The following is a 24237-nucleotide window of genomic DNA, read 5'->3' as shown; positions in this document are numbered from 1 at the left end:
TCCCAAAACTGAACCAAGAAGAAATGGAGACTCTGAATAGACCAATCACAAGTAAAGAGATTGAAATAGTAATCAAAAATCTCCCCCAAAATAAAAGTCCAGGACCAGATAGCTTCTCTGGTGAATTATACCAAACATTCAAAGAAGATTTAATACCCACCCTCCTCAAACTATTCCAAAAAATAGAAGAAGATGGAACACTTCCTAAATCATTCTACGAGGCCAACATCACCCTGATACCAAAGCCAGGCAAAGACAATACAAAGAAGGAAAATTACAGGCCAATATTGCTGATGAACATAGATGCAAAAATCCTCAACAAAATACTGGCAAACCGAATACAGCAATACATTAAAAAGATCATACACCATGATCAAGTGAGATTTATACCAGGGACGCAGGGATGGTTCAACATCCACAAATCAATCAACGTGATACACCACATCAACAAAACAAAGAATAAAAACCACAAGGTCATCGCAATAGATGCAGAGAAGGCATTTGAGAAGATACAACATCCATTTATGATAAAAACTCTCAACAAAATGGGTATAGAAGGAAAGTACCTCAACATAATGAAGGCTATTTATGACAAATCCACAGCCAACATCATACTCAACGGGGAAAGACTGAAAGCCATTCCTCTGAGAACAGGAACAAGGCAGGGCTGCCCACTCTCACCACTCCTATTCAACATAGTACTGGAGGTTTTGGCCAGAGCAATTAGGCAAGAAAAAGGAATAAAAGGAATCCAAATAGGCAACGAAGAAGTGAAACTCTCACTATTTGCAGATGACATGATTTTATATACAGAAAACCCTAAAGAATCTGTTGGAAAACTATTAGAAATAATCAACAACTACAGCAAAGTTGCAGGGTACAAAATCAATCTACAAAAATCAGTTGCATTTCTGTGTGCTAATAACGAACTAACAGAAAGAGAGCTCAAAAAGATAATACCATTCACAATTGCATCAAAAAGAATAAAATATCTAGGAATAAATCTTACCAAGGACGTGAAAGACCTATACAATGAAAACTACAAGACATTATTGAAAGAAATCGATGATGACATAAAGAAATGGAAAGACATCCCATGCACATGGATTGGAAGAATAAACATAGTTAAAATGTCTATATTACCTAAAGCAATCTACAGATTCAATCCAATCCCAATCAGAATCCCAATGACATTCTTCACGGAAATAGAAAAAAGAATACTAAAATTCATATGGGGCAACAAAAGACCCCAAATAGCTAAAGCAATCCTAAGAAAAAAGAACAAAGCTGGAGGCATCACAATCCCTGACTTCAAAACATACTACAAAGCAATAGTAATCAAAACAGCATATTACTGGTACAAAAACAGACACATAGATCAATGGAACAGAATTGAAAGCCCAGAAATAATACCACACATATACGGACAGCTAATTTTTGACAAAGGAGCTAAGAACATACAATGGAGAAAGGAAAGTCGCTTCAATAAATGGTGTTGGGAAAACTGGACAGCCACATGCAAAAGAATGAAAGTGGACCATCTGCTATCACCATTCACAAAAATTAACTCAAAATGGATCAAAAACCTGAAGGTGAGACCTGAAACTATAAAACTCATAGAAGAAAATATAGGCAACACACTATTTGACATGGGTCATAAAGGAATCTTTTCAGATGACATGCCTACCCAGACTAGGGAAACTAAAGAAAAAATAAGCAAGTGGGTCTTTATCAGATTAAAAAGCTTCTACGGGGCCGCCCCGTGGCTTAGAGGTTAAGTGCGCGCGCTCCGCTACTGGCCGCCCGGGTTCTGATCCCAGGCGCACACTGACGCACCGCTAATCCGGCCATGCTGAGGCCGCGTCCCACATACAGCAACTAGCAGGATGTGCAACTACCACATACAACTATCTTCTGGGGCTTTGGGGAGAAAAAGGGAAAAAAATAAATAAAAAAAAATCCATTAAAAAGCTTCTACAAGACAAAAGAAACCAGAATCAAGAGGAACAGACAACCCACCAGCTGGGAGAGAATGTTTGCAAAACATATATCTGACAAGGGGTTAATCTCCATAATATATAAAGAACTCACACACCTGAACAACAAAACAACAAACAACCCGATCACAAAATGGGCAGAGGAAATGAACAGACATTTCTCCAAAGAAGATATACAGATGGCCAACAGGCACATGAAAAGATGTTCAACGTCACTAATCATCAGGGAAATGCAAATCAAAACACTAAGATATCACCTCATGCCCGTTAGAATGGCTATAATCACCAAGACAAAAACCAACAAATGTTGGAGAGGATGTGGAGAAACAGGAACCCTCATACACAGCTGGTGGGAATGCAAACTGGTGCAACCTCTACGGAAAACGGTATGTAGATTCCTCAAAGAATTAAAAATAGAGATGCCCTATGATCCAGCTATCCCACTACTGGGAATCTACCCAACCAACCTGAAATCAACAATCCAAAGAGGCTTACGCACCCCTATGTTCACTGCAGCATTATTCACTATAGCCAAGAAGTGGAAGTAACCTAAGTGTCCCTCGACTGATGATTGGATCAAGAAGATGTGGTATATATATACGTGTGTATATATATATATATATATATATATATATATATATATACACACGTATATATATATACATGTCTACACACATGTATATATACATCCACATAATGGAATACTACTACTCAGCCATAAAAAAATATAAAATCGTCCCATTTGCACCAACATGGATGGGCCTGGAGGGTATTATGTTAAGTGAAATAAGCCAGAAAGAGAAAGACAAACACTGTATGATCTCACTCATATGTGGAATATAAAGCAACAGATGGACAGAGAAAACTGTATTGTGGTTACCAGGGGCAATGGGGGTGGGGGGTGGGCACAAGGGGTGAAGGGAGACATATATATGGTGATGGACAAACAAAAATGTACAACCCAAAATTTCACAATGTTAAAAACTATTAAAACATCAATTAAGAAAAAAATTCAATAGCATCCCTAGGAAACTTAACAAAATGGAAGAGTAAATATGCAAGAACAGACAAGAAAATGATGATAAGAAAGAATAACTAGGTGAGACTACTACTATGAAAGATATATAAAAATATAAAACTAGAGTTACTGAAAAAATACAGTATTCACGTAAGAATAAACATATTGATAAAACCGAAAATGCAAATACCCCAGTGGGAACTTAGATAATGAAAAAGGTGGCATTCAAACCGCAGAGAAAAAGATGAGATTGTTTAATAAATTAGGTTGACTGGGACAATTGCTTGTCTAAAAAAATTTTTTTAACTAGATGCTCACACATGGCTTACAGCAAAATCAACTCCAAAAGGGCTAAACTATAAAACTATTAGATGTTTGCAATTACATTAAAGACAAAGGACTAATCTCCTTAATATATAAAAGCTCTTAGATAGCAGTAAAAAACAACCTGGTAGAAAATGGATAAAGCACATGAACAGTTCACAGAAAAACAGGAAAAAAAAAATGACCCTTAAGCTTATGAAAAGCTGCTCAACCTCAAAGTAAAACAAATGCAAATTAAAACCACTCTAAGATACTATTTCTCATCTATGAAAATAGGAAAACTCTATGAGGCTGTGGCACACATGGGCACAAACAAGCACTCTCATACATTGCTTGCAGGCATGCAAAGTGAGTGATACAACCCCTCTGGGGGGGAATTTCGCAGTAATCTTTCAAAATTACAAAAGCATTTACCTTTGACCAAGCAATCTCATTTCCAAGAATTTATATTAATACTGCACTTGGACACATGTGTGATGATATTTGTACAAATTATTTACTGCAGCATGGTTTGTCTTAGCAAAAGGTTGCAAACAAATTAAATGTCTATCAGCACAAAACACGTTAAATAATACATCCACACAATGGAATACTCTGCCACTACTAAAAAAACCGAACCCAACAAACAGAAGTCCAGGACCAGACAGCTTCACTGGCAAATTCTACCAAACATTTAAAAAAGAATTAATACCAATCCTTCTCAAACTCTTCCAAAAAATAGAAAAGAAAGGAACACTTCCTCATTTTACAAGGCCAGCATTACCCTGATACCAAAACCAGACAAGAATGCCACGAGGAAAGAAAATTACAGGCCAATACCTCTAATGAACATAGACGCAAAAATCCTCAACAAAACATTAGCAAACCAAATTCAGTAATACATTAAAATGATCATACACCATGATCAAGTGGGAATTATTCCGGGGATGCAAGGACGGTTCAACATCCACAAATCAATCAATGTGATATACCACATGAACAGAGTGAAGGATAGAAATCATATGCTCATCTCAATAGATGTAAAAAAACATTTGACAAAATTCAACACCCATTTATGATAAAAACTCTCAAAAAAGGGGGTATACATACCTCAACATAATAAAGGCCATATGTGACAAGCCCACAGCTAACACCAGAATCAATGATGAAAAGCTGAAAGCTTTTCCTCTAACATGGGGAACTAGATAAAGACGCCCACTCTCGCCACTGTTACTCAACATAGTATAAGAAGTCCTAGCCAGAGCAATTGGGCTAGAAAAAGAAATAAAAGGCATCCAAATTGGAAAGGAAGAAGTAAAACTGTCACTATTTGCAGATGACATGCTATTACATATAGAAAACCCCAAAGACTACACCAAAAAACTTTGAATAAACGAATTCAGTAAAGCTGCAAGATACAAAATCAATATGCAAAAATTTGTTGCATTTCTATACACTAAGAAGAAAGTATCAGAATGAGAAATTAAGAAAACAATCCCATTTATAACTGCATCAAAAAGAATAAAATAACTAGAATAAATTTAACCAAGGAGGTGAAAGACTTGTATACTGAAAACTATAAGACACTGATGAAAGAAACTAAAGACACAAATAAATGGAAAGATAACCCATGCTCATGAATTGGCAGACTAAATATTGTTAAAATGTCCACACTACCCAAAGCAATCTAAAGACTCAACGCAATCCCTATCAAAATTCCAATGGCATTTTTCACAGATATAGAACAAACAATCCTAAAATTTGTATGGAACCATAAAAAGACCCCAAATAGCCAAAGCAATCTTGAGAAAAAAGAACAAAGCTGGAGGCATCACACTTTCTGATTTCAAACTGATTACAAAGCTATAGTAATCAAAACCATATGGTATTGGCATAAAAACAGACACACAGATCAATGGAACAGAATAGAGAGCTCAGAAATAAACCCACACATTTATGGTCAATTAATTTAAAACAAAGCCAATAATATACAATGAGGAAAGGACAATCTCTTCACTAAATGGTGTTGGGAAAACTGGACAGCCACATGCAAAGGAATGAAAGTGGATCACTATCTTACACCATACACGAAAACTAACTTAAAATGGATTAAAGAATTGAACGTAAGACCTGAAACCATAAAATTAGAAGAAAACATAGGAGATAAGCTCCTTGACATCGGTCTTAGAGATGATTTTTTGAGTTTGAAATCAAAAGCAAAGGCAACAAAAGCAAAAACAAATAAATGGGACTACATCAAACTAAAAAGCTTCTGCACAACAAAGAATATCATCAACAAAATGAAAAGGCAACCTATGGAATGGGAGAAAACACTGGCAAATCATATACCTGATAAGGGGTTAATATCCAAAATATATAAAGAACTCATACAACTCAATAGCAAAAAAACAAACAATCCAATTAAAAAATGGGCAGAGAGCCTGAATAGACATTTCTCCAAAGAACACATACAGATGGCCAACAGGTACATGAAAAGGTGCTCAACATCACTAATCATCAAGGAAATGAAAATCAAAACCAGAATGAGATATTACCTAACACCTTTTAGAATGGTTATTATTAAAAAGACAAGAAATAAACAAATGTTGGGAGGATGTGGAGAAAAGGGAACCCTTGTGCACTGTTGGTGGGAATATATATAAATTGGTGTAGCAACTATAGAAAACAGTATGGAAGTTCTTCAAAAAATTAGAAATAGGGGGCTGGCCCAGTGGCATAGTGGTTAAGTTCGCATGCTCTGCTTCACGGCCCAGGTTTCGCAGGTTCGGATCCCAGGCATGGACGTATGCACCACTTATCAAGCCACGCTGTGGCAGGTGTCCCACATATAAAGTAGAGGAAGATGGGCATGGATGTTAGCCCAGGGCCAATCTTCCTCAGCAAAAAGAGGAGGATTGGCAATGGATGTTAGCTCAGGGCTAATCTTCTTCACCAAAAAAAAAAAAAAAAAAAACAATAGAAATAGAACTATCATATGATCCAGCAATTCCACTTCTGGGTATTTATTCGAAGGAAATAAAAACATTAACTTTAAAAGATATATGTACCCCCATTTCATTGCAGCATTATTTACAATAGCCAAGACACGGAAGCAACCTAAGTGCCCATCGATGGATGAATGAATAAAGAACATGTGGTACACACACACACACACACACACACACACACACGCACGCACACACACACACACACACACACAGGAATATCCTTCAGCCATAAAAAAGGAAATCTTGCCAACTTGCCACTTGCAACAACACGGATGGACCTTGAGGGCATTATGCTAAGTGAAATAAGTCAGAGAGAGAAAAACAAATACTGTATGATCTCACTTATATGTGGAATCTAAAAACAAAACAAAAACAAATGGAGCTCATAGACAGAGAATAGACTGGTGGTTGCCAGAGGTTGGGGGGGGTGAAATGGGTGAAGGGGGTCAAAAGGTACAAACGTCCAGTATAAAATAAATAAGTCATGGGGATGTAACGTACAGTATTATTAATCACAGTTAAAAGTTGCATATTTGAAATATTTGAAAGTTGCTAAGAGAGTAAACTTTTTTTTATTTTGTTGAGGAAGACCGGCCATGAGCTAACATCTGTTGCCAATCTTCCTCTTTTTGCTAAGGAAGACTGGCCCTGAGCTAACATCTGCCCATCCTCCTCTATTTTGTATGTGGGATGCTGCCATAGCATGGCTTGATATGCAGTGTGTAGGTCCACGCCCAGGATCCGGGTCTGTGAACCCCAGGCTGCCAAAGCAGAGCATGCGAACTTAACCACTATGCCACCGGGTCGGCCCCCCTAATAATGGTTTTTTAACTGGAGGATAAAATGCTCAAGAAACATACTATAATGGGTAAAAAGCACTATATAAGCATTACTATTATCGGTACCATAAAAGTCTCTACTACAGTCAGAATCAAAGTTATTCAGTAATTTATTCACTGCTGAAAAAAGATGAGTTACACCTACACAAGCAAACAATAAGGTGTTTTCAGACATTCACAAATAACAGACTAAGACCTCCCAGGTAGTGACTGTTAACTTGAGGTGTCCATCAGAATCACCTGTGGGCTTTTGTCTGTTGGTACATTTAGGGGGAGTTGTTTTTCAAAATACACATGCCTGAAATCTCTCCCGGATACTGATTTATTGGAGTGGAGCCAAACAGGACCCCAGGCAAGTTAATTCCCAGTTATCAGATGGTGGGTTTTGGGGTTTTTTTTTTTTTAAGAAAAAAGGTAATGACAATGCTGTCCCGTGTATCAGTTGTGTGGACGCCTGTGTCACGCACCATAGGCCAGTGATTCTCAAGTGGAGTATCATGACAGCCACTAGTAAAGAATACAAAAGGAATTCATAGCAATCTTCTAAAGCTGCTGTATAACTTCCTTTAAAAAAAAAAAAAGGTAGGTTCAGGATTATCCCTACATTAGCCTCACCCTAGCCTGTGTGGTGACATGCACTTTGCTACAGGAGAAGGAAAAGAGACGAGCAGCGACTCCGAATGAGCGGAAGAGTGGAAGGCATGTAGTTTGAAATCGTCCCATGGAGAACTCGAATTCTCCTCACCCCTTTTAGTAAGCAGAAATACAAGAAGTTATAACCAGCTGAAAGCCCCATGTCAACGCAGAGAATGGCATGAAGAGCCACGTGGTGCCCCTTGGTGATTTTACAGTTACTGTGACTCTCCTTATTTTACCTACAGGTATGTCCTTAACAAGGAAGAAAGCAAAATATATACACAATGACAGCCTAAGTGACACTGACACTGCACAATGATGTGACCAGAAACAATGCTATAAACACGTCCATTGTGTAAGATTACCACACCAAGGGCAAAGCAACAACGAAAGGGAAATTTGCAATAGAACAGTAACCATGTTAAATAGCATGTTAAAATTAATAAATTCTAGAAACTATAACTTCGGACAACAAAATAAGGTTTAAGTTTACAGGAACTACAGAGAATAGAGAGGAAAAATATGACATCACAATTAGACAAATCCATAACGTGACACATTTCTATAAGATAATTAGCCAAGACTTTTTTAGAAGTCAGCTAGATTGGGGAGAAATGATTAAACTCTAACTGGATCCTAGGTTTGGAAAAACTGGCTATAAATGACATTTTTGGAATAACTGGGGAAATTTGAACATGAACTAGATGTTAGATGTTAGAGAATTATTGTTAATTTTCTTCAGTGTGATAAGGGTGTTACGATTATGCAGGAGATGAAGCCTGAAGCATTTAGGGGTGAGGCATCATGATGTACCAGATACACATGCGTGTGTGTGCATGAGACAGTGTGTTTAGAGGTGTGCGTGTAGAGATCTATACCATGCATCGGTATACAGTTGAAGCAAATAACGATTTTTTAAAAGGTTCAGAATCATTGAATCTAGATACAGGAGATATGGGAGATGTATGGAGCTATATGAATCTAGATATATGGAGATAGGGGAGATCACGTATTATTCTTTCAACTTTCTGTTCATTTGAAAATCTTTATATTAAGAAATCTGAAAAATAAGATTACTTTAAGCTTATTCTTCAACAGCACATACTGTATACCTTAATATTCTTGAGGCATAAAGGAGTAAAAAATAGACTTTTTAACAATGCTGTATAATTTCATTTAGATTAGCCATATTTATTCTTACTTAAAAAAAAATCTTTAAATTGAGAATTTCATTACCAAATGTCAGAAAAGAAAACCCTCTTTACTCCCTTGCAAAGTTCACTTGGGTTCTGTCTTACGGGTCTGTGATACTTGTGGAAATCATCTGTGATGCTTCATCTGTAATGGACATTGTGGCATAAAGGAAATAGAAGACTGCTTAGTGCAAATGGTAACTGGTTTATTGAAGTTTTCATAACTGTTTGTTTTTACAGAGTACTTTCTTTTAACTGTTCCAGATACTTACCAGGAACAGTACTATTATGGACATAAATAATATTCTGAGAAGTTAAAAAATAATTCACTGAGAAATCTTTAACATGTTGGATATATTACAGTAAAATACTTGATAGCAGAGCAAACCACTATACCCAAGAACATATAATCTTTTAATAAATAATCTTTTTTCCCCAGAACAAAGATTCATTTGCCTGGTGGAAAGATTATGGGAAACGCTGTTTCAGCACAAACAACAAAACTCATAAAGGTCGCCCACATAAGGCTTACCACAGTGCCCGGCATACAGTAAATGCTTTGAATGTAGGAATTATCCTCTGAATAAAGCCTTCTAGGAAGTAACTGCATCCTCCTTCCAATTCCTGAACACTTGATGACACATAAGGGATTAGTCATACTCTACCTGCTAATACAGTTGTGTATTTGTCTCATGGCCTCTAATTTATAAATTAGGAAAAACAGCATTATACAGGAAACTAAGACATTGGTGTCCATTCTACTGTGAATGAGGTCTAAACTCTTTTTTATCTTTACAATTATTTCATTTCACACAATTCTTCCTATGTAAGATATCTCAGTTTTAAAATAGCCTAACATAGGTTAATGGTCATTGCAAATTTTAAATTATTCAGAATACTCTCCACTTTTGTCTATCTAAAATGTATCTATCACCTACATAAAACCTTTGACTAATTTTTCTTATAAGACACAATTTGATAAATTGTTATAAATTATAAAATTCCTTAAAGAATAGAATTCCAGCATGGTAAGGGAAAACAGTAAGAAAACCATATGAAAGACTATGATACTAAATTCAATATGTACAGTATCCTGGATTGAATCCTGAAACAGAAAAGGGACATTAGTGGAAAAACTGTAAAATCCAAATAAAGTCTATAGTTCCTTAATAGTACTGTACCAATATTAATTTCTTCATTTTGATAAATGCATCATGGTTACACAAGATTTTAATCTTAGAGGAAGCTGGGCAAAGGGTATACAAGAACTCTCTATACTATTTTTGTAACTTCTCTGTAAATCTAAAATTATTTCAAAATATAAAGTTTTAAAGATGGTAACTAGGGTGGTTGGATTTGTTTAGTTTATGTCTAGACAGCACTCTGGGAGTGAAGAGGGGCAGCAAAAGAAAAACAGCCAGATATACACGATTCAAGCTTCTCAAATCTGTGACTAATCTTCCTGCCTATTCTCAGGGCAGCTGGCACTCAGGGTTCTATTTGGTTTGTACAAAGCTCTACAGAATAGGACTTTTTTTTCCTTACAACCTCAAAAGGAAATGGTTTGCTTTTCCCTAGATTTTTTTTTTCTTTCTGATCATAACACAAGCAACAGAGACAAGCACCAACAGTACAAGTTATAAAAGATGCAACCTCTCAGGTTCTAATAATAAAGAAAGATAAGTCTGAACTGTTTTACAATTCTACCAAAGAAAGCAGAGGAACCAGAGGAATCAGAATCAGCAGCTACTTATCTCACTGTGATCTGGTAAAACTCATCTATATGCTAAAGAAGTAAAATCTACAGAATATGTGCTGTAATCTGCCCTTTTCCATACCATGAGTCTATCCTATTCCAGTGTTACTCCGCCAGCCCACTCACAAAATAATTCTCTGCCCTCCCCAGAGACACAGGAAAACCATTTGATTTAACTCAGATTAAATAACAGAAAGAAACAATTGACCTCCTCTTAAAGAAACATTTCTGCTTATCAGTTACCTGCTATGAAAATTATCTGAGTACAGAATATAGGAAAAATCAGATAAAACTCGTTATGTGATATATATTAGTGCAGTAAACATCCTTAACTTGGACTAAGAAAAGTTTGAATTAAAAAGTACTTTAAGAGAAATTCTGCCTATTATCAAAAACAGAATATTGCTGAAATGGTTTTACTCAACATTTCATTGAATAAGCAATCTACAACAGTAACACCCAATCTTGGAAAGTGTTGAGTGGAGGCAGGAAGACAAGTACTCTCAAACCCTGGTGATGACAATTTAAATTAGTACTACCTTTCAGGAGGGCAACCTGGCATTTCTGACCATTTTCTTTTCAAAAATACTCTCTTTCCTTGGCTCCTGTACCAGGTTCCTCTCTTCATTTTCCTCTTACCTTTCTTGTCTCTTTTGATGATTTTTAACTGCTGTTGGGCCTTGGGAGTTCTGCCCCAGCCATTTTCTTTTTAATGAATTATACTTTCTCCCCAGATCTCATCTACTCTCTGGCTTGGATTATCCTCTACAAAGCTGATAACTTCCAAGTAAATCTTGCCCCAAATTTCTCTCCTGCAAGTCCTCTTCAACACTCTGAACTCATGTTCTCCAACCTCAAAGGTACCCTCAAAATTCCCTGGCAATCCTGCCATCCCTTGCTAGTCATTTCATTTTCCCACTCTCCAAAAATTAGGGTAGCATTTCAGCTTCTGGAGTTCCCCCTCAAAACATGACTATCCTCCTCACCTCCCCCTCACTCGCAACAGAAAACATTCACTCCGTATTTCAAAGAGATTACATAAATCATAAAAGATCTACCTCAACTTCTACCACCAACTGTTTATCCCTTCTTCCATCAGCATTCATCCTTACCTCCGTCCTTCCTTTCTGAGGACGATCTCTTACTACCTGTGCGCTCTGGACCACAAACCTATGCTGCCTTCTCAGAAACCATGCATTATTTTCTATCAATTTCTCATTCTCCCATTCATATTCTCTCTAAGTATAAAGATTCACTCAATGTTTGTAAAATGAATGATTATTTATCAAACAAAAAGATGCATATCCTTTAATCCAACAAGTCTACTTCTAGGAATTTATACAAAAGACTAGTGCTACAAAGATTTAACTACGAGAATATTCACCCCTAACATTTTCTAAAGAGCTAAAAACTACAACCTATATAACCAATAACAGGAAAGTGAACTGTAACACATTTGTTCTGTGGTCTACTACAGAGCTATTAAAATTCTTACTTTTTTTCCCCCACATGGAAACATTCACAATTTATAGTCAGTGGAAAATAAAAGGCTTTAAAACAATACAAATTTTATAAGCCTATTTTTTCTAAGGAATAAGCATAATCCATATTTATAAGCTCCAAATACGTTTTGGTTACTAAAATGTTCAACAGACTAGGTGAAAGGGATTACAGTTGGTTTTTATTTTCTTCTTTTTACTTAGCTATAATTTCTGATTTAGCATATATATAAAACTGAAGAAAATGATTCTACTGCATTGACAAAACAGAGAAAAATCTAAATACTGAGCAAATAAAAGTACAGTATTAAAAACTACAAAAATTGAAACAAGAGGATGAAATATGCAATTATCATTAATTTATTTTAGGTTAAAACAATCTATTTGGGAAGAGAAAGTGTTTTTGATATTCAATGAAGTTTTCCAATTTCTCTGAGTCCCGATAAAACCTATCCTCAAGTTGGGGTCACACCTTTTACATAAAGCCAAAAACTGGAACAAGGTCCTCATCTCCAGGAGAATGGACAGAGGTGAATCAACTGTAGTATAGTCAGACAAAGAGATACTGCTCTGCAACAAAAAGCAACAAGCTACTGATATACACAATATGGATGAATCTCAAAAACATGCTGAGTGAAAAAGACTTACAGAATGTATATGCTACATGACTCCACTTAAATGAAGTTCTAGAACATGATAAACTACTCTATGATGGAAAGAAATCATACTGACTGATGATGATCGACTGGGAAGACTGACTAGGAAGGGCAAGCGGGAACTTTCTGGGGTGATGTTAATGTTCTACAACATGAAGGGTTTGCACTACGCAGGTGTATGCATTTATCAAAATTCAAAAGTCATCCAACTACACATCCACTTAGATTTGTGATGTGTGCCTTTTAGAACTCTAGCTAATAGTACGCATGCTGAAGTGTTTAGGGGTGATCTGTACCGATGTCAGCAACTTACTTCACAAGCATCCCCCTTAAAAAAAAGGTCTTGATAGACAGAGGGATACATAGACTGAGACACATAATTTAAAAAATTGCAGACTCCAGGTGGTAGGTACAATTCTTTCAACTTTTCTGTATGTCTGAAAATTCTCATAAAAAACTGTTGGAAAAATTTATCTTTCAGCAAAGTCAGCTAAAGGAAGCAAACTACCTCATTAAATCTATGTATTCAAAGTCTGGAAAAGAAACAGAAACTTTCCTAGTTTTTCAACTACCAAGTAATGTTACAATCTGGAGTAATTTCTCAAATGGCAGAAAATATTCCATCTTTAAGAAAAGACACAAACATTTTAGCAATCATTTGCATTTTTGTAAATTTACAAGCTTTTCTACAAGTTGACAAATATGGCTGCTTTCTTAGAAACTTCATTTGCAAAACATCTTTGGACAATGTATCCCTAATTTAGTATAGGCAACATAACAGAGAGATAAGAGCTATATCTGTGCCATAGCCAATTATGGAAACAATTACATTCACCTCAATATTAACTATTGAAAATACTGGTAAGAAAAGGCACAGGATATAGGTCAAAACAGACCATCCACTATTCACTAAACTTTCCTAAAGGACACAGAAAATACTCTAATACTAAATAACCATGTTTAATTGCTAATTTATAATACAATAACTTTCCTAATTAAAACTTTTTAGGAATTATAAAATATGAAAATTTCAGTTTTAGTCATCATAACAAAATCTTGTTTACATTGATCTTTAAAATATTTTTAAATCTTTGGGAAAGAAAATGACTTGAGGGCCTCAGAGAAATCCTCACTAATAAAGGATTTTTCATTGTGTAGATGATAAAGATCAGCTACAGAAAATAATAAGATAACTATGAAGAAAAAGTTGAAATCCTCATAAATTTTATATGAATGACTTAGTTTCTGAATATAATCTCTCCACAGAATTATATAGTATATATTACTGTATATATCATGTGTATATATGTATATGTACGTATAACTGCACAAAGTTGTATAATCAAAAAACTATGCTGCATTTTGAATGATTTAATGCTTTTTCAAGAGTCATTCTGTTTTTGATTTGTCATGCACACTGATATTGAACTAACCCCCAAATAAGATGTGACTCCACCTATAACACAGCCCATCACAGTACTTCCCCCACCCCTAACTATTCTATATCAGTTAAGCTGATAAGTCTCAAGAAGGTTCACATATATTATAAAAAACTCATTCAACAAATATTTATTCAGGCCTAATATAAGCCAAGCACAAGTGTAGACACTGGATATACAATGCCAAGTAAATCAGACATGACCCCTGCCCCCATGGAACTTACAAGGTATTGAGCGGGGACGGAATGTTAGAGAGAGCAAACAAGTAAATAAACCAAGATATAAATATATGTTTGTGATAAGAACCATGAAAGAAAGCTACAGGATGGAATGACAGAAAAAGAGAGAGAACCTGTTTATGGTTATCGGGTTAGGCCTCCTGAGGAGATGATATTAAGCCCAGCCCTAAGACCAAGTAGCAGCCAGCCCTGCAAAGAGCAGGAGGGAAGAGCAGCCCCTCAGAAGACAGAGCCTGGGGGCCGGCCCGGTGGCACAAGTGGTTAAGTTCGCGCGCCCCGCTGCGGCGGCCTGGGGTTCGCCGGTTCGGATCCCAGGCATACACTGACGCATACACTGACGCACTGCTTGGCAAGCCATGCTGTGGCGGTGTCCCATACAAATTGGAGGAAGATGGGCACGGATGTTAGCCCAGGGCCAGTCTTCCTCAGCAAAAAAAGAGGAGGACTGGCAGATGTTAGCACGGGGCTGATCCTCCTCACAAAAAAAAAAAAAAAAAGACAGAGTCCTTGCAAAGACCCCGGGAGAACAAGCTCAGCAGGGTGAGGTCCCAGAGAGGAGGCCATGTGACTACAACACCAACTGCAGACAGGGCGGAGTGGCCTGCAGTGAGGCCTGGGTTAGGATGCTGGATTTTATTCTAAGTATAAAAGAAAATCACTGAGGGATATGAGAAAGGGAGAATGACACGAACAGATTGATGTCTTTTACTTTGAGGAGAACAAGCTATAAAAGGGCTAGAACAGAAGCTAAGGTAGCAGTGCAGACAAAAAATGGTGTGAACTTGGAAGCGAAAAGGAAGGTTTGAGGTATTCTGACAGAAGAATTGATAAGACTTGCTTTTAAGGTGAGGTATGAGCAACTAAATACGTGACTAAGATGACAACGCCAGAGGAAGAAAACAAGTTTGGTGGTGCTGGTGGTGGTAATGGGGTGGGGAGGTTTAGTGGGGAATCAACAACAGTTTTAGACATGATACCTTTGAGATGCCTGTGAGACAGCCAAGAGGATAGGAGGAGAGGGCAGCTGGATGTAACTCAGGGGCTGGGAATCGGGACATACTGATCAAGTTCTTTAAACTGACCAGGATGTTTATAAAATACAACGTAACGGGCCACATCTCAGATCTGCATCAGAGTGACCATGCACATGTACACATTTTTAACATGTTCCAAGGATTCTGATGTCAACTGGAGTCTGAACCACTTCTGTAAACAGATTTTAATGTTACAGCTCTTCACTAGGGACATAACTCTTTATGGAAGAAAACAATACGTTGAGCAGTATGTTAAGATAGTGGTTTGACTTAATAAATCCAGAGCTATGTCATCTCCTCCAGTCATACATTACTGAGGAAATGCTGTTCTAATTAGCCATCCTTTCAAACGACATTTACTAAAGGCCACTCTGAAGGTGAACAATTTCTTTTATAAATATTTTCTTACAAAATACACATGAAATATCTCATAAACGAGTAAATCAAGGTTCAGAAAGGTAGAAAGTCTTGCCCAAAGGGCACACAATCAGTAACAAAGCCAAGACTCAAAAATCAAGATAACACCAATTCCAATCTGCTTTCCACCACATGAAAATGCCACAGAGCTCACGCCCACAAAGCTCACCATCTGTGACATGTCACGTACAAAAATAATTACAAGATAAAATGGGGTGAGTGCCTGAAACGGAAAAGGCAATGAAAGTAAAAGGAAATATTACTCCTTGATTTTCACTACTTAAAAGTTTTATAAACGCAGAGACTATAAATTCCACTTCTCAAAGTATCCACAAAAGCTACTAATAGAAAAAGTGTCTGAATCCTACGCAAGGAGTCCTAAGACTCTTCCTAACTCAACGTACTACCTCTTCACAGACTTTGGGTCTTTAAACAAAAACAAGGCTGCCTGTACAATGGCTTCAAAAGCACTGTGTAAATCCTAGCTCTTTATCTGCCTAAGGTCATAAAACAAGTCACTAAGAGCTAAACCTCAGGTGTCCCCATCAGCAAAAGGAGGACACAGGGTTTGGGATAAAGAACCTATACACATACTTAATAAATAGTCATTATTATTTATAATTATTACTGGAAGACTATACATATAATATTAACTGAGATTTTATTTTAACATGGAATGTTGGATTTTGCTTCAAGTGTATCCTTCAAACTACCTACTTCAGTACTGTACTACTACTATGTTTCCTAAAATGTTTACAAATCCTCTTTGCTGATTGCCCCTAGACAAGGATCAATCCCCTGACTATCAGCTCAGGGTCACTCTGCACTTCCCTTTTCACAACAGTTCCAATGCTTGCAATTGTTCTTTATCCTGGAGCTAGACTTCAAGTTCCTTGAAGGCAGAAGCTGTGTCTTGTTCATTTCTGATCATTCATTTAGTATCTGAGTACTTACTATATGTTTGGCACTGATCTAAGTCCTGACAATGCAGCAGTGAACAAAACAGTCTCTGCTCTCTTAGAGCTTATATTATAACAAGAGAGACATTAAGTTAATAAATATATATCAATTAGTGATAAATGCTATTAAATATAAAGGAGGGTAGGAGGGCTAAGAAGTATTGTAGGAGCTAGGAAGTGGCTATTTTACATAGGTTATCAGGGAAAGCCTCACATATAACTAAATCTGAAATAGGTGGAACAAGTCACACAGATATCTGGAGGGGAGGAGTCATCTAGACAGAAGGGGAAGACCAAGTGCAAAAGTCCTGCAGCAGGAACACAGTTATTGTGCAGAAAAAATCTAAGAAGGCAAATGTGTGGGAGGGGGAGGCGGGTAGAGACACAAGGGATGGCAGGCTCTGAGAGCAGAAGAGTGCCATGATCAGACAAGTTTTTAAAGAATCACTCAGACTTCTGTATGGAGAATAGAGAATAAAGAATGGAAGCTATGAATCTCATTAGAACACTGCAATAATCCAGGGCAGATATATTGGTGACTTTACCAAGGGAGTGATGATGACAATTAGCTGAATTCTAGTTAGATTTTGAAGACAGAACCACAAGACTTGGGGCCGGTCCAGTGGTGTAGTTAAGTTCGAGCACTCCGCTTCGGCGGCCCGGGGTTCACCAGTTCGGATCCCTGGGGAGGACCTACGCACTGCTCATCAAGCCATGCTGAGGCGGCATCCGATGTACCAAATAGAGGAAGCCTGGCACAGATGTTTGCTCAGGGCTAATCTTCCTCACAAAAACAAAGGACCACAAGATTTGTTGATGAACTGGATGTGAAGAGAGAGAGAGAGAGAAGAATCAAGGAGAGCTTTTAAAAGGTTTAGGAAGAGCAGTGTTGCCATTAACTGAGGCAAGAAAGTCAGAGAAGCAATTTTACTTTCCCAGAACCCAGCAAATTGCCCAGTGCATAGTAGACACTCAAATATTTATTTGTGAATTAAATTCAACTGAATAAACTCCCAAAATGAAGCAGTAAATTCAATGTATTGCTTTCCATTTGCTCTAATTTCCTTTAGTACTGTTTGTTAATTATACCAAGGGACTTAGCCACTAACACAGTTCACGTGCTAACATAAAAACCTTACACGGGGACACAGCAACTAATCCTCACATCCCAAGAACCAGTTTCACTTTTATAGTACAATCCTCCTGGATATAAGAGAAATTTGCTATGAAAGCTCTGTGACAGCCTGAGGATTCTTACACTCAAAGTAATTAACCTGTTCATTAATGATGTCATGTTCCTGGAAGGTAGAAAAGTGCAAACAGAATTCTCTAGGCCAGAATTAATTGAAAATTATAACACTTCAAGATAAATTTCCAGAATGGGACAAGAATGAACAAGTCCCCTAAAAAAGTCCATTTTTAAAACATGGCTTTTTTACCGCATCTCTCTTCAACATTAGTGACCACAATGCCCCACCCTAACCTAATACGTTTAAAAAAAAAAAATGCGCTTACAACTTGCAGTGAAAATATAGCTTAAAAACCTAAATCATTCGGAGAGCTGATCGTACTGAATTCAGCAACAGGCAGTACCTTCCTTTTCCCTATCAGTAAAAGGCCTTGAACCAAGGCCTTTTACTGATAAAACAAATCTGCTGAAATGCCAGCCAGACTCCCCGTACCTCCCCCGCTCCCTCCCCACAAAGCTGGCCTGGCAACAGTACAGCCACGGACCACGGAGAACAGAAAAGAACGAGTGGCGAGGAAAAACAATGGTTCTAGAGGCAGGAAGGTTAAGAGCCAGAATTTCAACCACCACCTATTCCAGCGAGGAAGCGCCTGGACGACCCACAAATACATTCCCAACAGAGCGGCACGCATTCTTCCCCCGCTCCGAAGGCTCCGCACGCGGATCAGAGACTAGGAGGAGGGAGGGGACTCCCCGGAGAGGAGGAGGGGGAACCGCCTAACCGCCTGGGGTGAAGGGAGTGCCCAGGGGGTGCCCGGCGCCCGAGGAACGGAGCGCAAATAAGCACGCGTGCCAAGGATGCAGGCGGCGTCCCCTTAGGAGCAGCACGCTGGGCGTCTTCCCCCAAATGCTAAGGGCAGGGAACCACTGGGTTCTACCCGGGCGGAAAGGCTGGAAAGGGTACAGGCTCGGGACCCCCCAAGAATGGGCCTAGGGAGAGACCATGTGCCAGGAAACCGGTTGGGCGCACGGGGGCGGGTGCAGCTGATCCGTTTCGCTTGTCATCACAGAACTAGGGGAAGCCCTAGAGCCAGAGGAGAGTGGGGAGTCAGGGTGGGGGAGAGGAGCACGACAGCGAGCGAGGCTGCGGGCCCCGAGGCGGCGGGGACGCGGGATGGTGGGGCGCGCGCCCCGGGAAGAGGAAGAGGGCGCGACCCCGGCCCGGAGCCAGCGAGGCGCGCGCCCGGCGGCCTCGGGAAACCCGGCGCGTCCCCACCCGCGGGCAGGGGCAGGAGCCACCCTCTCCCCGCCCCCACACTCACCATGTAGAGGGTGAAGGGCAGGCCGAGCAGAAAGAGCCACAGGTAGAGGTGCAGCGCGTTCACGAAGGTGGCCTGGTGCGGGTCGTAGTACCAGCCCCCGCTGAGCGCGGCCCACACCCCCTGCCGGAGGATCTGCAGCGTCTGCGACCCCATCCCCACCCGGCGGCGCCGCCGCCGCCGCCGCCGCCGCCGCCCCCGCCCCGGCCCCAGCTCGGCCTCGGTCGCCAGAGCCCGCCGCTGCCCCGTCTATCCCCCTCCGGAGCTCCGGGAGAGCGGGCCGGCGCTCCGGCGGTCGCTAGGGCTGCTGCTGGAGGAGGAGGAGGCGGCGAACGAGGAGGAGGAGACCGGGGAGGAGGCGGCGAGCGGCGGGGCGGAGGAGAGCGGAGGAGAGGAGGAGACCGGCCTCCACAGCGCCGCCGCCATCTTGTCTCCTAACACCCGGGGCCGGAGCCAGGCCCCCGCCGCCCGCGTCCTGCCAGCGCCGCCGCCGCCGCCGCCGCGACCCCCGCCGGCCGCCAGCCTGGGCCAGGCGGAGAAAGAGGCCCGGCGCCCGGGAGGAACGGGGAGCAAGCCGCGCCCCCTCCGGCTCCTCCTCTCCGCTGCCCCCGCCCCCTGGGCCGGCTCCCCGGGGGTGCGCACAGCGCCTCGGCCGCCGCGGGCGCCTCCTGCCGGCGCCCGGGAGAAGCGGGCCCGGCCCGGGGCGGGGGGCGGGGGCCGGGGCTGCCGAGGTTCCGGGACCGGCCGGAGGGGCTCCAGGAGACGCCATTCCTCTCCCGGCCCACCGACCGGGGAAGTCCACTGACCAGTCCCTAAGCCGGGTATTCCTCTCTCCGAAACCTTGTCAGCATCCTGGCTGACGTTTTATGGTATTTATTAAAGACCTAGGAACAATGAGGCCAATATCCGAGATACTCATTGAAGGCCCGGAAGAGTTAGGTACAGCTGACCACACTGTTGAATAGTCACAAACGCACCCAATTTGAACAAGAACGGTGTTGAGCCTTGGAGCAGGCTGGAGGCCCTTGGGTGAGAAAAACAGCCACATCCGGGATTGGGAGGATTTACTACTTCCAAAGACAGATAAATTAATAGAAGTTGCAAAAGGTGTAAAAGTCTGGGGTGGACAGGTTTATTATTGTACACGGTGATTTTATTTTTTGACGTGCTGTAACTTGTAGCCATTTTTATTAATGGGGCAATCTAAACAGGGTTGAAAGATTCACTGTGACTCCGCCCCAAGTCACGATAGGATCTTGTACTTCTCTTTTTATAGCTGCAAAAGCTGGGAATCATTCTTGGCTCTGTGTAATGTTTATGAGGTATGTCTGATCTCATTGAAAGAAATTTTTAAAGAAAGAGTTTGAAGTTTGTTTATGATAGCAATAAAAGTACTCCATTCCTGGATTAAAGTTGCTGTAATTAATGAGAAAAGAGAGCCAAAGGAAACTGGTGACATTTTAAAGAAGAGTATTGAAAAACCATTACAGTGCCACACCACTTTACCGTTGAGCATTTTCACGCCCATTTCGTTTGGCCTTCACAACACTTATGTGAGGGCCATATAGAGGATCTCGTTATTTCATGAGTGAGAAGACCAAAGCTCAAAGAAACTGTCCACATTCTCATAAGTAATAAGTAGTTGAGAAGACCTCTGAAACCAGCAGTCAACCTACTGCAGAGACTGAACTTTGGAAGCCTGTTTCTCAGCACTCTCTACCTTATCCATTCAGATAAGAGTTTGCACTGACCAATAACCACTCAGCAGCTTCTGGTTACCTGTGGCCAGTTTGAATGTATGACCAGTTGTTCTCAAAGTGTGGTCCCAGGGCCAGCTGTGTCAACATCACCTGAGAACTTGTTAGAAATGCAAATTCTCAGGCACTGCTCCAGAGACACTCCGGGCACAGGACCCAGCAATCTGTTTTAACAAGCCCTCTGGAAGACTCTAGTGTACCTTAAAAGTTGCAACTACCACTGTAGAACAGCATCCCCAGCCTTGATTTGTTTCCTCATAACCACAAAGCCATTGAATTCCAATAAGATACCTTGAAACTGAGAGATATGAAGAAACACTGGCCAAAATATACTTTTAAATGTATTAGTATGTCTAAAAGCTAAATTAAGATTGAATAATGCAATTTTACAATGAACATAGTGGCCATGAGGCTTGGTCATAGACTAAAGATATTGTCAAGTGTTCATATGTTTCTTCTGAAGGAGACAGGAAAGTTCTCAGAGCAGATTTTGGAAGTGATCCCAAGCTTTCCAACACAAAGACAGATATAAACAAGGATAAAATTCCCCAAACCACATCGGTTTCCACACCAGCAAATATCTGCTGTAGTTTAATGTAAAAGGATTAACTGTAATAGGGATGAGGTGGACTGGAAAAAGTGGAGACTAGAACTAGATACATCCTTGGAATTAGAGGCAGACCCAGCTGGCGTGATGAGTTGGCAGCCAGAAGACAGTATCTGGAGGGTATGGAACGGACAGCAACCAGGAAGGCAGCCAGCATCAGTCTGGTTCAGCATGGAGAATGTGAGTGTTGTAAGCCAATGGGCAGCTGGAACACAGCCTTGGGAAATCCAGGAGCAGACAAAAATTGGGAAATCACAGCAAACATTAAGAAAATATGTTGCTTATAGCAAGGCCCCAGCCTCAGTGCTGTCTTCCAGGTCTGGATTCCTCTCCCCCTAGGGAATCGATGAAAACAAATGGAATTCAGGTCCTTGAGGCGAGGTACTGGGCAAGTTTTGGGGGCAAGGACTTGGGCTCAGGGCAACAAGATCCAAAGTCCAGGCCTGGCGGACAGAATGAGACTTGGAAACAATGCAGAAGTTTGATACCTAGAACTGAGACAGAATTTCACGCTAATCATGGTTGCCTTATGTTGAGTTCCCAGGGTGTTAGTATAGAACTCCAGTTCCCCTTCATTATGGCTGGGATTGACCCAGGAGCCTAGGGATGGGAGTCACATGGTACCAGCCACTGAATATAAAGGGGTCAGCAGGATGGGCAGGCCCAGAGGGTAGAAAAGGCAGTTATAGCCTACGTCATTCAGCTCTGAACTGGTAAAAGCATTTTAGAAAAATGCTAATTAATTGGCTTAGGGAGCTAAGAAAGAATTCAATGAAATGGATGACCTTTCAAAAGACTGACTCAGACCTTGGAGTGGGGCTGGGAGAGGAGAGAATCCTACAGTGCTTTTTATCTGTAGCTTTCAAAATGTTTATGAATGCTGCCATAACAAGCTTCCTATTTTATAAACAGGAAGCCAAGGCACACAGAGTTAAATAGTTTGCCCAAAGTAACATATTCTATCATACTCATAAAATATGAAAGGAGGACAAAACCTAAGGAATCTAATTTGCTAAGTGTTAACCCTCTTAGCCGTGCATAAAAGCCATTAATTATGTTACACTTAGCATGTCAAAGTTAGCAGCCATGACATACTACCAAACCACCACCTGACATTTGCTCATCTTTCAGCTAATTCTATTAAAATAATACTTCCTGACTAGCTTATAGGCCCCTTGAGGACTAGGAATGCTCTGACAGCAGATGCTCACTCCTGCCTGAAAGGGACAAAGCTGAGTGCACAAAACCTTCTAACAACCCCCACCCAAGCCCACCTTGGAGCAGAGACGTAAAAACTGCAGCTCTGGTCAGTTTATGTGGCAGCCATTATTTGCTTTAGACATTATAGCCCACATGTCCTGGCAACACCCCAAATGCAGCAAGTATCCATGTCTTCCCCCACCCACCACCATCTCAGACCAGCCCTTCTTATTTACATCTCTCAGTGAAACCAACATTTTCCAACTCGCTCAGACTGGAAACCTCATATTCCCTCCCCCATGGTCTAGTTTCCTGCCGTCTTTCCACTGCTTAGTCCTTCCTTTACGTTGCCAGATCAACCATCCTGGTGGATGCCCTCATCAACTCATACCAAATAGCCTCCTGTTGCCTCCAATCTCTCTTCAACACCATTCTACATTCCACCAACAAATTAATCTCCCTAATCCACTTTTCCCATGCCCCTCCTTTTCTCGGAAGCTTTCCGTTATCTTCTGTCGGCTACAGTACTAAAGGCATACTCCTTAGCCAGGCATGCAAGGTCCCCCAAACCTGAATCACTATTTTCTCTAACTTGCTCCCACTACTCCCCACCATGAACCGTTTTTACTGGTGAATATCAGCATACTGTTTGTTTATTTTTGTTTATCAGCCCATCCACTTATTAATTCCTACTTCTATGCTCTTGCTGACACCATTTGCCTTCCCTAGAAAACCTTACTCCTCCATCTGCCTACTAAAATCCGCAATGACTAGTACTTCAAACCCATTCATGAATAGCCTAGAGCACGCATATGTTACATTCATTTAGCACTTAAATGTGTACTATTTCATATTCCTCCAACTAAACTGTGCATTCCTTGAGGGCAAGGCACTTCTCAGCCTGTTGCACACAAGGCCAAGCAGAAAGCTGTTAACATCAATCGACACTCAGTCGATGTAAGTCGAATAAATGAAGCAATGCAGAAAGCAATGACTTTTTGTGTGTGTGTGTGTGTGTGAGGAAGATCAGCCCTGAGCTAACATCCATGCTAATCCTCCTCTTTTTGCTGAGGAAGACTGGCTCTGAGCTAACATCTATTGCCAATCCTCCTCCTTTTTTCTCCCCCCAAAGCCCCAGTAGATAGTTGTATGTCATAGTTGCACATCCTTCT

General features: G+C 40.5%; 1 protein-coding gene across 10 annotated transcripts in view; it reads right to left on the bottom strand.

Moving 5' to 3' along the window:
* The window catches only part of PCNX1 (pecanex 1), a 192571-nt gene extending 172561 nt beyond the window's left edge, over nucleotides 1-20010 (bottom strand). For 7 of the 10 annotated variants that reach the window (XM_058567237.1, XM_058567239.1, XM_058567244.1 and 4 more), the window contains exon 1: nucleotides 19505-20009. In XM_058567237.1, coding sequence (XP_058423220.1) covers nucleotides 19505-19657 — 153 coding nt within the window. In that variant the 5' untranslated portion in view covers nucleotides 19658-20009. Of the gene's footprint in view, nucleotides 1-19504 lie in introns of all 10 variants that reach the window. The other 3 variants (XM_058567242.1, XM_058567240.1, XM_058567245.1) reach the window with 2 other exon arrangements.
* Nucleotides 20011-24237: the final 4227 nt, after the last annotated feature.

The sequence above is a fragment of the Diceros bicornis genome, chromosome 24 (genome assembly GCF_020826845.1).
Source record: "Diceros bicornis minor isolate mBicDic1 chromosome 24, mDicBic1.mat.cur, whole genome shotgun sequence".
Lineage (NCBI taxonomy): Eukaryota > Metazoa > Chordata > Mammalia > Perissodactyla > Rhinocerotidae > Diceros > Diceros bicornis.
The sequence above is the reverse complement of the archived record's forward strand: the minus strand, read 5'-3'. Positions and strand labels throughout refer to the sequence as shown.